Below are 13,294 nucleotides of genomic sequence, written 5' to 3' on the forward strand. Positions count from 1 at the left end.
AGCGCTATAATGAACTGTGTATAATTTAGGAAGAATGTTGATTATGGCAACAGAAGTTTCAGAATTAGGTGTTTCATTCTTAAACAACTCTGGAATACTTCCTATTAAACTAGGTCTAGGACAAGGCATCGGGGAATAAGTGCAGTTACTTCATATACAATAGCTTGGGAGTTGGCAATTCAATTTGCCATAGTTTCAGACTTCATGAGTTTTAAAGTTTAAAAAATAAATTTTCAAAATGCATTCCTATTTTCAACATTTCATATATACTTTTCACTCTTTCCTTGGGACTTAATTCAGAGCACATTCACTCATTCATCTATCTATGGTAACATAGTTCTTATAAGTTTATAGTTATACTAATGGTGGGTAGCTTAGAGCAAAGGTCAAATGCATATTCTCAGAAGAAGTAATCAACTGATCTAACATTCTGGGCTCATTCTGTGACATTTCTTGTAAACCTGCGGTCTTGCAGAGCTCAAAGTAACATTATGCTACCACTGATACGTTCTTTGACAAAGACACAGAGATTAATATCAATTGGCATCAACCATATATATAGTGTGTATAACGTTTAAGGGTACCTAATTTGCAAATATGCTTCCCATCACTGACTACTTGACTGACTATTGTTTATCAGCCTTAACAATCCAACGAATACAACATTCATTTTACAGCACAAAATATTTACAATTATAATCACTGCTACCCAAAGGGAAATCTAACTAAATATGTAAGTGATCAATCATGGAAGTGAAAATCCACTAACTTTGTTTTAAAATATCTTTCATTCTTTTATTTATATCAACAAAATAATATTTTTTTCCATTCAAGAGCTCATAATGAAATTTAAGCACTACTCATGGATTACTGAGACTTAAAGCACTTTTCAAGAACCTTAATGTATTTTTCAAGTAATAATAAGTAATAAGTAAAATAATAATAATAATAATAACCCTAATTTCAAGCACATTTCAGAAAGCCTATAAAATTCAGGCAAAAGTTCATTTTGGAACAAGTCAATATTAACAGAAATCTTCTAGTGAAATATTCATGTTGATATTGCCATCTATCCAGAATGTGCAACAGATCCACACTATTTTCATTTAGGACCAACTAAACAGCACCATACGTTATATGGTGAAAACTCGATACTGGTAAGACTTTTTATAAAGTGGAACCTGCAAAAAAAAAAAATTTTAAAGATGGCTGCCTTGGTATGCATATTTTATCATATCATTTAGGACCAACAAGTCTTTTAGTGTTGATAGGAATATATGTACCTGAGGAGTAGCAACAAGATTTTCAAAATGACCACTGTAGTGACAAAATTAAATGTCATTGTGGCATCACTTTCATCTACAGCCAACTAGACCTAGGATGAATGTATCTTTAAAGCTTCATGACAATCCTACAAGTCATTCAGGTGAAGTAGAGATTTAAAAAAAAACTTCTGCTAATAGACAGATGGACAGCCCATCCCACAGGTTCAAGTCTATGACCAGTAAAGATAACGACACAAGGATAAGAGGTTTAATATTTAGTCAGATATGTACTCATTTATCAAAGTTACCATTGTCCATATTTTGGTATACTCACATCTTATGTTAAGTACTACACTCTGTGGAGATATCTTCTCAACACCATATCCATTACTGGCCTTACAGACAATGGTGTGTCCATTGTCCAGCCTGTTGCCAATGTATTTCAGGCTTCCAGTAGTGTAGTTCTGGTCATAGGTCAGTGTATCAGCTGTGCTCGTAATGTTGACATTATTCTTCCACCAGGAGATTGCAGCCTGTGGGCGACAGAAGCCGGTGGTACATGTAAATGTACTTGTCTCAAACTCATCTATGCTGACACTACCACTGGGGCTGAGCTGAAGTGATGACACAGGGACTGAAATACAAGAATAAGATGATTAACATTAATGTATAAATAACAACCATGTCAACTTGGCATTAATGTCATTTACAACGAAGGAGTAGAGACTACAATATTTTCAAGACAGATATACTAGATGTCCATGAAGCACCAATTTAATACAGGATCATCTACATTATCTTAGCAAAAGCCAAATAATACAAGATGGACATATCGAATGTCCAAGGAGCACCATTCTAAGGACCAACTAGATAATGGAATGAAAGCATGTGTTCAAAGCCAATCCTCTAAGTAGTTTAGGAGACATAACGATAACAAACATGTGATAACAGAGGGACAGATGACAGCCAAAAGACAATACCAAAAGCTATTTTGATTAATATGACCAGTAGTGCTAAATAATATTGGAGACTGTATTTTCAGAGGGTGACCTGATTGGTTTCAAATGACAATTAATCTATCTTGAGGCCCTCTTATATACACATATAAAATCCAAGCTAATATGTTCACACACATACAAGCAAATACTCACTATACAAAATAAATTTTCACAAAAATGCTACATTCCTGCAGACTCAGTGGAGGTGGGTGGTGTAACATGTACTTAAAAAGTACAACAATACTTATTTTTAATTTCATGTATCTATTACACCTACTGTGGAAGGAAGATATGCTTGGAACTGATTTAATGTCCCAATTGTATTTTGATATATGACTTAATTAAAAGCTGGCCTCATATGTATTGTCACATCTTTTGAATCGAAGAAAGGAGGTGAATAAAAACTTTAAAAGTCATGGAAATCCTACATGGGGCCCTGAGTGGCTGAGTTGTCTAAAGCGCTCCCCATTATGGATCACTGCCATCTCACCTCTGTCTGCGTGGATTCGAGTCTAGAATTTGACCAATGTGGGTATGTGAGAAAGCTTGCCAGTAGCTTCTCATGGGTTGGTGGTTCTTCCTGGAGTTTTCCAGGGTTCTTCCTCCACCATTAATACTGGCCGCCATGCGTAGCCTATTGTGTGCTGAAAAATGGCATTAAACCCAAGAACAACAATAAATCCTACATGTTTAAGATCTAGCAGCCCTCTTGGTATCTCAGATGAACTCTCTGTGTCTCCTTTTTAAGGGTAGGTCATTAGTGAACAAAACAAATAACATTTTAATTAAGTGAGTAAAACAAATAACAAGGGTCCCAAGACAGAACTGTGTAGCACTCCACAACTTTTCATCTAATGATGAGACCTATTGCACAATTATCAAGTTTAACATAAATAACAAGCATAGAGGAATACATTTTTAAAAACATCAATCATCATGGACAGTTGAAAAATAAGCTTACAGGAGTAAACATCCATGATAATCTTGGTAAAGGGGTCAGGATTCTGCTAAAATGATGAGTCAGCATTTACATACTACCGTATTTTATGCAATGTTTTGTACAAGAAAAAAATATTTATTAATTTCAGAGTATGAAAAATTATTTGCAAAATAAATAACTATCATTTTGTGGTACTGATGATTTCCGAAAAATAAAGGGAAAGTACCTGAACATGCTCAACAGAACATACAATACTCAACAACCTAACGGTACTAGTGTACAAATTCTGTCTCATTCTGCTTTCAGCTCAAGAATCCAATTACAATCAAAATATAAATACTCAAAAAGACTTTTGTTGTTTTTAGAGAGAGAGAGAGAGAGAGAGAGAAAGATGGCTGAAACAATAATGTTGCATTTAGTGCATACTCTGTAGCTGTTACAATGCATCAAATAATTAAGATGATCTGAGCATGCATTAATTATCGGTACATCTGCATGCAACAATGAGCCCATGTTGTCCAGAAATAAGTTCAATGTGTAAATCATACAGTAACAGTGACTTCGCTATCAAATTGCAATAAATAAAAGAATCTGATAAAAATTGTTTTTAGTTAATGTGTTTGTGTGCGTGTGTATGAGAGAGAATGAGAGAGAGAGAGAACATGAAAACAATCTTGTGTTAATGTGCAAGACCATATGTATTAAAGGTGGATTCTTTTGTAGCTTTTGTAAAGAGAGAGAAAAGACTGGTTACAAGTCAGTTGTAATCTATATTAATTTTTCACTTAGCTATGGAGTGTGATCTTCCTCATGTACTACGACACTACTGTATTCCATTATCAATTAACACCTCAAAATCAACAATTCATTTTGTTTTAATTAATTAAGGTTTACATTGTCACAACAACCACATGGCTATGCAGTGTTATTTACATGCTAATTAAATACGCTTTGAGATTTGGTCAGGTTATTCTGGCTGAAACTAAACAGAGTGCAAGATTCGACATCATCAATCCCAAGAGGTCATTGGGGCACCACAGATGACTTTACATTCAATTCTTGCCATCTTTCCCTGTTTTGTAATGTCCTTTAGGAATCTCCAAACCCCATGCCTCTCCACTCTCTAATGTTATCTTCCCATCTCTTTTTCTGTCTGCCTCTTCTTCTGCACCTTCACACTGGGCCTTGCAGGATTGTTGTTGCCAGTCCAGATTAAATTGAGATATGACTGTACCACTTCAGTTTGCATTTTTTCACAGTTGTCAAGTGGTCTTCATATTGTCTGATGGCTCACTGGATCCTTTTGTGGCACTCTTTGTTGGAAACATGGTCAATGTATGAGATGTCCAAGATCGTGCTGACATATCTCATTTCAAAGGCTAGCTTGAATACTTTTCTGTTGATCTGATGTGAGCGTCAATGTTTCAGAAGCATACAGAAAAATTGATATGACAATAGAGTACATCAGCTTTATTTTGCAAGCAAGAGCAATGTTGGTGTCCTTCAACCTTGTTATTGCTGCAGCTATTGTTTGGGCAATCCTGCAAAATAATTCTGGTTTTGAACCCTCATCTGTGATATATGATCTCAGGTACTTTAACTTGTGACTGCTTCCAGTTTCTGTCCATTTACTTTTATTTCTGCAATGGTGCCATTGGTGTTGTCTGTCATCAGTTTGATGTTTTTTCCAATGCTAATCTCCATACTATGTGCTGTGGATGTTGTGTCAAGGTGTTCAACCAAGTCAGCTAGTCAAGGTCAGAAGAGGTCAAAACAGCAAGGCCACCAATATGGAAATGAGGCTATCTTTAGGGAAATGAAACTCTGTTAATATGCTGTCAAGGACCTAGTCCATATAGATGTTGTAAGGTCAAGTCATCATACCCATCACTTAATATTTGTACTGGCCAATAAAGATAACAATAGAGTGGTGTATCGTAGAATAAATTCACAATAAAATGTTCATTATATCCAAGTCAAAACAGTACAAGCACTTAACGGATAGTATGTACACAAATCGATATAACATAGTGATTTCAAATTTACGATAGAAAATGACATGTTTGTTATATTTTATATTTTATGTTTGTATAACTATAATGAAACAATAAGACTAGTTGACCAATGGCCTGTGATCTTCACTTTGCATGTACTGGGATATAATTTTTGAGAAAACATCAAAGGGCTTCCAAGATCATTCTAAAATGCAGTGTTTTGCTATGGTGACAAACTTAATAAAGAGAACTAATTAATGATAATATTTAAGGATGAGTTCTGCGAAGGCCTTCCTCCAGTTGTTAATAAACACCAGTAGATATTGTAATGACAGTATGAGAGTTATTGCATCAAAAACTGTATTTTCTAACCAGTCAAAAAGACAAAGAAGGGTAGATCGATGAATGGGAGTAGATTAACTGTTACAGAAGAATTGCCATTTCAACAAGAGTTACTAAAGCCCTTCATGTACGATTATAAATGGTGATTATTCTTTTATTTCTTCATCTCCCTTTCCATTATTCACTGTGACACACAAACTTTAAAAATAGGACGGCTCAGTTTTATTTGTGTCAACAAGTAGTTGTCTTTCATTTGGTATTATATGAAACATATTCTCAGCAATAAATGTATGTGTAATTTGACATACCATACGTCTGTATTTTGTCCAAGCAGTTTGAAATGTGAACTTCTTGATTCAAATAAAAAATCAAAATACATGATTAAAAAAGTAATAAAAGAATGAAATGTTTGGTGACCTGTCTTTATGTCGCAGTTAGATGTATCTATATCTAACATTGGTATTTTTTCCATGCATTTGAAATGTGAACTTCTCTTCTTGATCCAAACAAAGCAAACATCAAAATATGTGGTTAAAATGTAATAAAAGAATGAAATGAATTACAAATGGTGATTATTTGATTTCTTAATCTCCTGTTTCATTATTCAATGACTCAATTACAAATTTATGGGAAGTTATCAAACAGATGGATAAATTTTAATTGAGGCAACAAATAATTGTTTTCCATTTGGGATTATATCAAACATATGCTAAGAAAAGAGTACATGGGTAGTTTGAGGTATCTATATCGTACATCAGTATTTTTTAAAAGCCATTTGAAATGTGAACTTCTCTTCTTGATTCAAGTAAAAAACAATAAGTAAGTAGTTAAAAAATTAATAAATTAAAAGATAAGTGACCTTTCTGCATGATCATAAATGGTGATTCTTTTATTTTCTTAATCACTTTTTCATTATTTGATGCCTCACTTAAGAACTTACCTAAAATTAATCACTATTTATACTGTATACTTAGCAAAACCAAACTTTAATCCCTGGACCTATCTAAATTGTACTTTTACATAACTTTGAAGCCAGTTGAATTGGGAACCTTCCCAATTTTAACATATCAAACTATGAGGTTAAACAATAATACAAAACAATAAGCCACCTTAATTGTATATGATTATGTTCTCACTAATATTGTACTAAACAAATGGGATTATGGTATTTTCATATTTTTTTTGCAAATATAAATCTCCTTAGTAGAACTTCTATGTACAATAATTTAAAGGATTTTCTGACAAATACAAAGTGCTAGGTATTTAAAAAAATGATACATTTTAATAATTATTATTTTGTATCTGGATTATGTATGAAAAATTGAAGGGTATGAAAAAATCCATGAAATATAGTAGCATGATCTATGGGAATGTTGGTGAATCACATGTATTTGGTATAGTTTGTAATGGTATGATTATTTATATATATATATATATATATATATATATATATATATATATATATAATGAGCATTAAAGAAATAATTAAGAAATTAAGTCAGAAAAAATAAGTGGAAAGATATGACAGTTCTTGCAAAATAAAAAGCTAGATTGTAGAGAAGCAACATCTTGAAGGTGAACAGGAGAGTGCTTCCATATGCAGTATTAAATAAACAGTAATCATCTACAATGATATTAGTTTGGTGACTTTATTTCATAAGAATAAGGTCTCACAACCCTAACCCCTAGGGTCATCTAGACAATCCAGAATCACTGGACATACATTTTATATCTGACAATGAATGACCCATGTATACAGTATGCAAAAAGGGAGACATTCTTTAATTTCTTAAAATTCTCTGCTCTTTAATCATCAAAGATATCTACATCAATAAGTAGCTAAACACAAGTGGTAAAATCATGCAGGAACATCACAAGTCGGGACAAAGTACACAAGATTTCAAACAAAAATGTACATGCTGTGTCATTTACAACATACTGAAAATGATCATGTGAATTTTTTCACATACGACTGTGAATAAGGTACAAGGACAGTGCCTGTAGAAAACACTCATGTTAATATATCCAATAGTGCAAAGGCATCTTTTCACAGATCACTGTGAATAAGGTACAAAGACAGTGCCTTTAGAAAACACTCATGCTAATATATTCAATAGTGCAAAGGTATCTTTTCACATATCACTGTGAATAAGGTACAAGGACAGTGCCTGTAGAAAACACTCATGCTAATATATTCAATAGTGCAAAGGTATCTTTTCACATATCACTGTGAATAAGGTACAAGGACAGTGCCTGTAGAAAACACTCATGCTAATATATTCAATAGTGCAAAGGTATCTTTTCACATATCACTGTGAATAAGGTACAAGGACAGTGCCTGTAGAAAACACTCATGCTAATATATTCAATAGTGCAAAGGTATCTTTTCACATATCACTGTGAATAAGGTACAAAGACAGTGCCTTTAGAAAACACTCATGCTAATATATTCAATAGTGCAAAGGTATCTTTTCACATATCACTGTGAATAACGTACAAGGACAGTGCCTGTAGAAAACACTCATGCTAATATATTCAATAGTGCAAAGGTATCTTTTCACATATCACTGTGAATAAGGTACAAGGACAGTGCCTGTAGAAAACACTCATGCTAATATATTCAATAGTGCAAAGGTATCTTTTCACATATCACTGTGAATAAGGTACAAAGACAGTGCCTTTAGAAAACACTCATGCTAATATATTCAATAGTGCAAAGGTATCTTTTCACATATCACTGTGAATAAGGTACAAAGACAGTGCCTTTAGAAAACACTCATGCTAATATATTCAATAGTGCAAAGGTATCTTTTCACATATCACTGTGAATAAGGTACAAGGACAGTGCCTGTAGAAAACACTCATGCTAATATATTCAATAGTGCAAAGGTATCTTTTCACATATCACTGTGAATAAGGTACAAGGACAGTGCCTGTAGAAAACACTCATGCTAATATATTCAATAGTGCAAAGGTATCTTTTCACATATCACTGTGAATAAGGTACAAAGACAGTGCCTTTAGAAAACACTCATGCTAATATATTCAATAGTGCAAAGGCATCTTTTCACATATCACTGTGAATAAGGTACAAGGACAGTGCCTGTAAATACATCCAATAGTGCAAAGGCATCTTTTCACATATCACTGTGAATAAGGTACAAGGACAGTGCCTGTAGAAAACACTCATGTTAATATATCCAATAGTGCAAAGGCATCTTTTCACATATCACTGTGAATAAGGTACAAGGACAGTGCCTGTAGAAAACACTCATGTTAATATATCCAACAGAGCAAAGGCATCTTTTCACATATCACTGTGAATAAGGTACAAGGACAGTGCCTGTAGAAAACAATCATGTTAATATATCCAACAGAGCAAAGGCATCTTTTCACATATCACTGTGAATAAGGTACAAGGACAGTGCCTGTAGAAAACACTCATGTTAATATATCCAACAGAGCAAAGGCATCTTTTCACATATCACTGTGAATAAGGTACAAGGACAGTGCCTGTAGAAAACACTCATGCTAATATAACTAACAATGCTATGGCAATGGATATTAACAATACTGTAGGTTGTGCAAATTCATTTAGATTATGTTTTCAGAGAACAAATGAGGCACTTACCATTGACAAATATAGTCAAATTATTATTATTAGATATAATTGGTCCCTCTGCATTGCTACACTTCCATACAGTGTTGTGCTCCATTAAATTTTCAGCTGGAACAATCAGAGATATTTCTTTTCCATCACTGCTGCAGCTGTAGTTGTATCTGGTCATATTGACTGAATCAGGTTGACAGGTGCTTCCAGAAACCGTTCCTAATCTTGCTAGAAGGTCATTGATGCCAATGTCACTTGCTCCTTGGTATCTAAAGAAACTGGCAAATAACACAGGTCTAGTTGTTGAATAGCACACAAGTGCAAATGGTTGACCATATATGACATCATCGCTTAATCGTAGTGTCACCACTCCTACAGCTGAAAGAAGAAAATACAGCATTTTAAAACGTATTATAACAAATTTAACAAGGTATATTCAGTGTATTATTGCATGATTGCTGCAAAAGACTTCTGTCATTGCAATATTGAAGAGCTTCAACTCAAACCAAGAATGATCACAGAAAAATCTATCTTTAATAGGTTAGTCACACAGGAGGTGGCTGATATTCAACCAGTTCAAAATAACTGGAAACAGCAATCACTATCATGCTTGCTCTACTTTTCTATAACATGGAATAAGAATTTGCAAGATGTTTTAATTAGAATTAACTAAACAGACAGAAAATAAAAAATACACTTCTGGTCATCTACATGTAACAAAAACCAGTGCTCTCAATGTACAAACATGAGAACGTACTTCTTTCAGTAGTACTAATACAAACGAGGTACTTTCTCTACGTGATACCACTAACTGCATATCAACTGATATGATTTATTTAATAACCTGTAAAAAATGTAGCATGCAATATGATGGACAAACACTTCAACAAGTTTCTAAGAGAATGAATACTCATCACTTTCACATACAAAATTATAGAGATTCTCAGTTTTTCCTCTAATATTTCAACACACTTTAACACCAATAATCACTCTCCACTCGATTTTTCTTTCATGCCAATAGATATTGTACATGGTGACATGAATAGACTCATAAAAGAAACGTAATGGATTCATAAGTTTGATACTTTGTTTCCTAATGGACTTAATACCAATGCACTATATAAAATTGTATAAATTAAATTGATATATTGTACATCCTTGATAACAATATAATTATTAGTATGACTGTTTGTCTCTATTTTATTGTATTATTTATCTTTTAGGTAGGAAAGAACTCACCACAGGCCCTCAATACATGTATATGATGAAACTCAGTTTTCAAGGCCACTGCTGAAAATAATACCATGGCAGATTGTGAAACCAGTTATATTTGATAGATAATCTGACAACAATAGTTAATCATTAATTGCAATTACTGTGCATGTTTTTAAGTTCACAAAAGTGGGTTGTACCAAATTATACTTTTTAGTGCTTCTTAGTGTCTCTTCAAACATCAAGTAAATAATTTATATTTATATATTTTAAAGAAAATTAGGTTCCATTTTCATCTTGTAAGTGATGTTAAATAGTAGAGTTCTCGATGATGAATAATTGGAAAGTGATGCAGGGTAATAGATGTACAATAGGCTCTTACGAGGCAGTCATTCACAACACTGCAATACAATTCTTGTTCTGTTTAACTGCTGCTGCTTCTGGTGGTGGTGGTTGTGATGCTGATGATGAAAATGTTGATGATTATTGTCAATTATCATATATGCACAGAAGAGTAAGCATATATTTACTCCTAGAGCATAGCCCTGATGGAGTTGTCTTTCCTGATACTCAAAATACGGTGTATCTATTCACAGGGGCTCATATTGTTGCTTGCAAATTAACTGTCAGTCATAGATGTAGCATAAAATAATATATGAATGACATTTAAATTGTAAGCAACAATACGAGCCGTGTTATGTTTTGGGATGATTTAGCATGTTCTTAGTGCCTCTTAGTTCTTCCTAGTAGTTCTTAGGTGTCACTGGGGCCAGTTTCGTAAATTGGCCTCTGGCAAATTTCTTAAGGGTATGGTGTGAGATTTTGAGCTATTATCATATAATAATTAAAGAGACAGATATATTTGTGAACTAGGTGAACTAGGCATTTTGGTTCTGTGTTGTTCTTGAAATCGATGTGAGGCATACCAACCTCCAATAGTCACTGCACAGTATACGGCCACTGAAATACCGATTGTTGGCTAAAAAGTAGAGTGCGTCACTTATAGCAGTAGACATGTGGGCTCAAGGCAAGTAGAATATCTTAAAAACAGCTTAGATGACAACTATTGTGAATTGCATCAAGCTATTTAGTAGACAATGTTTTTCAATCACCTCGGAAAAAGGCTTGCATTCGCACTGTGAGCACCACATACTGTCAGAAATGGCCTTTGGATGTGAAAAATGCATGTATAAAATAAGGGTTGGGCTGCATAAACATTTTATTCTAAGATGGCAAGGTACAGTTTCCTAAAATTGGCCCCTGGTAAATTTCTGAACTTAAGGCTATGTTGCGACTTTTTCAGCTACTATTGTTTACTAATTAAATATATGGATATATTTGTGAACTAGGTGTTTCAGGCTAGAGTCTTTCTTGAAACTGATGTCAGACATGTACACCCTCCATAGGTACTCTGCAGTATGTTGATAGTGAAATACCAATAGTTGGCTAGCAAGAAGAGCTAACCTCTCATAGCAGTAAACACATGGGTTTGGGGCAAGTAGAATATCTCAGAATTAGTTTGGATGACAACTATTTTCAATTGCATCAGCCTGTTTAGTACACACTATTTTGCAGAATTATCATCTAGGAAAAGGGCATGTGTTTGCACTGTAAGCATCACATGGTGTCAAAAATGACCTTCGGACATGAAAACTGCTGGTATAAATTTGGGATTGGGTACATAAACTTCTTCTGCTATGAACTGCCATTGACTTCTTTGGTCAAGTGGATAATATTCTTATGCTTTGTTTTAATATAGGTATCTAAAAATATGGACCTTTTTGACCTCACTTGTGTATTTGATTTTTTATGATTTTTTTTATATACCAGGTCGCTAATTGAAGCATTAATGATTAAATTAGTACACAAAACTGGCCCATGCCCCCTAAGAACTTTAGACTTTTCAAGTCAAGCGGGACATGATTATGTTGTGCTTCACAACACCTATCCACAAATATGGACCTCTAAATGTGTAAACATAAGAGAAATGTGAATTTTTATATTAGGCAGGTGAATGAGACATTAAATCTGTACCCCAAAAAAACTGGCCCCTGCCCCCTTAGCGGTGTTTTAATCATGATTCCCACCCCTGCCCCAAACACAATTTACTGTTGTGTTAGATCCTACATGCAAGACCTGATGCTGATTTTTATCATAAACTTTATGTTGTGGGCGCCTAAAATAAATAAAGAGTCTAACAACACAAACCCGTTTGTATTCCCCTACCAATTTAAATAATGGAAACGTTTAATATGATAAGAAGTGCAAGGAACTTAGTCAATTCATTCATTCTTTTACAGTTTCTAACCCGACTATGAGTAGAGTGGCCCTAACATCGTCATCATCTGCGCATTTCATGCTTAACAGAAGTTTTCAATGTAATAGACGGGCATACAATAATGAAAATACTGTTATCATATGTGATTTTAATAACATTACCCAAGAATGTGATAGAACTAAAGGCATTACAATGTCTGATAAAAAATACCTGAAACAAATGCAGGAATTCATAGCAAACAATTATTTAACTGATACTTTTAGACACAAATATCCCAAGAAAAAAAAGAGTATACACACAAATATAGGGATGAACAGTCCAGGATTGACAGAGCCCACATTCATAACAGACTTATTCCGAATCTTATTGATAGCAAAATTTTACCAATTAATAGTTCAGACCATAGACATATAGAACTTATTCTTAAATTAAAAGAACAAAATAAATGGGGAGGGGGGATGTGGAAAATGAATAATTCCATCTTTGATCTCCCCAAATATAGAGAAGAAATAATAAACCTGCTACAAAATATTGAATATAAATACACATATTACTGTTGGGGCCCCGAGTGGCCGAGTGGTCTAAAGCGCTCACCGTTACAGATCACTGCCATCTCACCTCTGTCTGCGTCAGTTCGAGTCTCAGATTCGGCTAA

The 13,294-nt window shown here is 34.0% G+C and overlaps 1 protein-coding gene across 10 annotated transcripts in view; it reads right to left on the minus strand.

Annotated features, from left to right (window-relative positions):
- The window catches only part of LOC149782433 (adhesion molecule nephrin-like), a 195,303-nt gene that overhangs the window by 156,769 nt on the left and 25,240 nt on the right, over nt 1-13,294 (minus strand). For all 10 annotated transcript variants that reach the window (XM_089933836.1, XM_089933832.1, XM_089933831.1 and 7 more), the window contains exons 2-3: nt 9,171-9,527; nt 1,600-1,899 (exon numbers count right to left, since the gene is read on the minus strand). In XM_089933836.1, coding sequence (XP_089789962.1) covers nt 1,600-1,899; nt 9,171-9,527 — 657 coding nt within the window. The remainder of the gene's footprint in view (nt 1-1,599; nt 1,900-9,170; nt 9,528-13,294) is intronic.

The sequence above is a fragment of the Sinohyriopsis cumingii genome, chromosome 15 (genome assembly GCF_028554795.1).
Source record: "Sinohyriopsis cumingii isolate HCF-2022 chromosome 15, ASM2855479v2, whole genome shotgun sequence".
Classification (NCBI taxonomy): Eukaryota; Metazoa; Mollusca; class Bivalvia; order Unionida; family Unionidae; genus Sinohyriopsis; species Sinohyriopsis cumingii.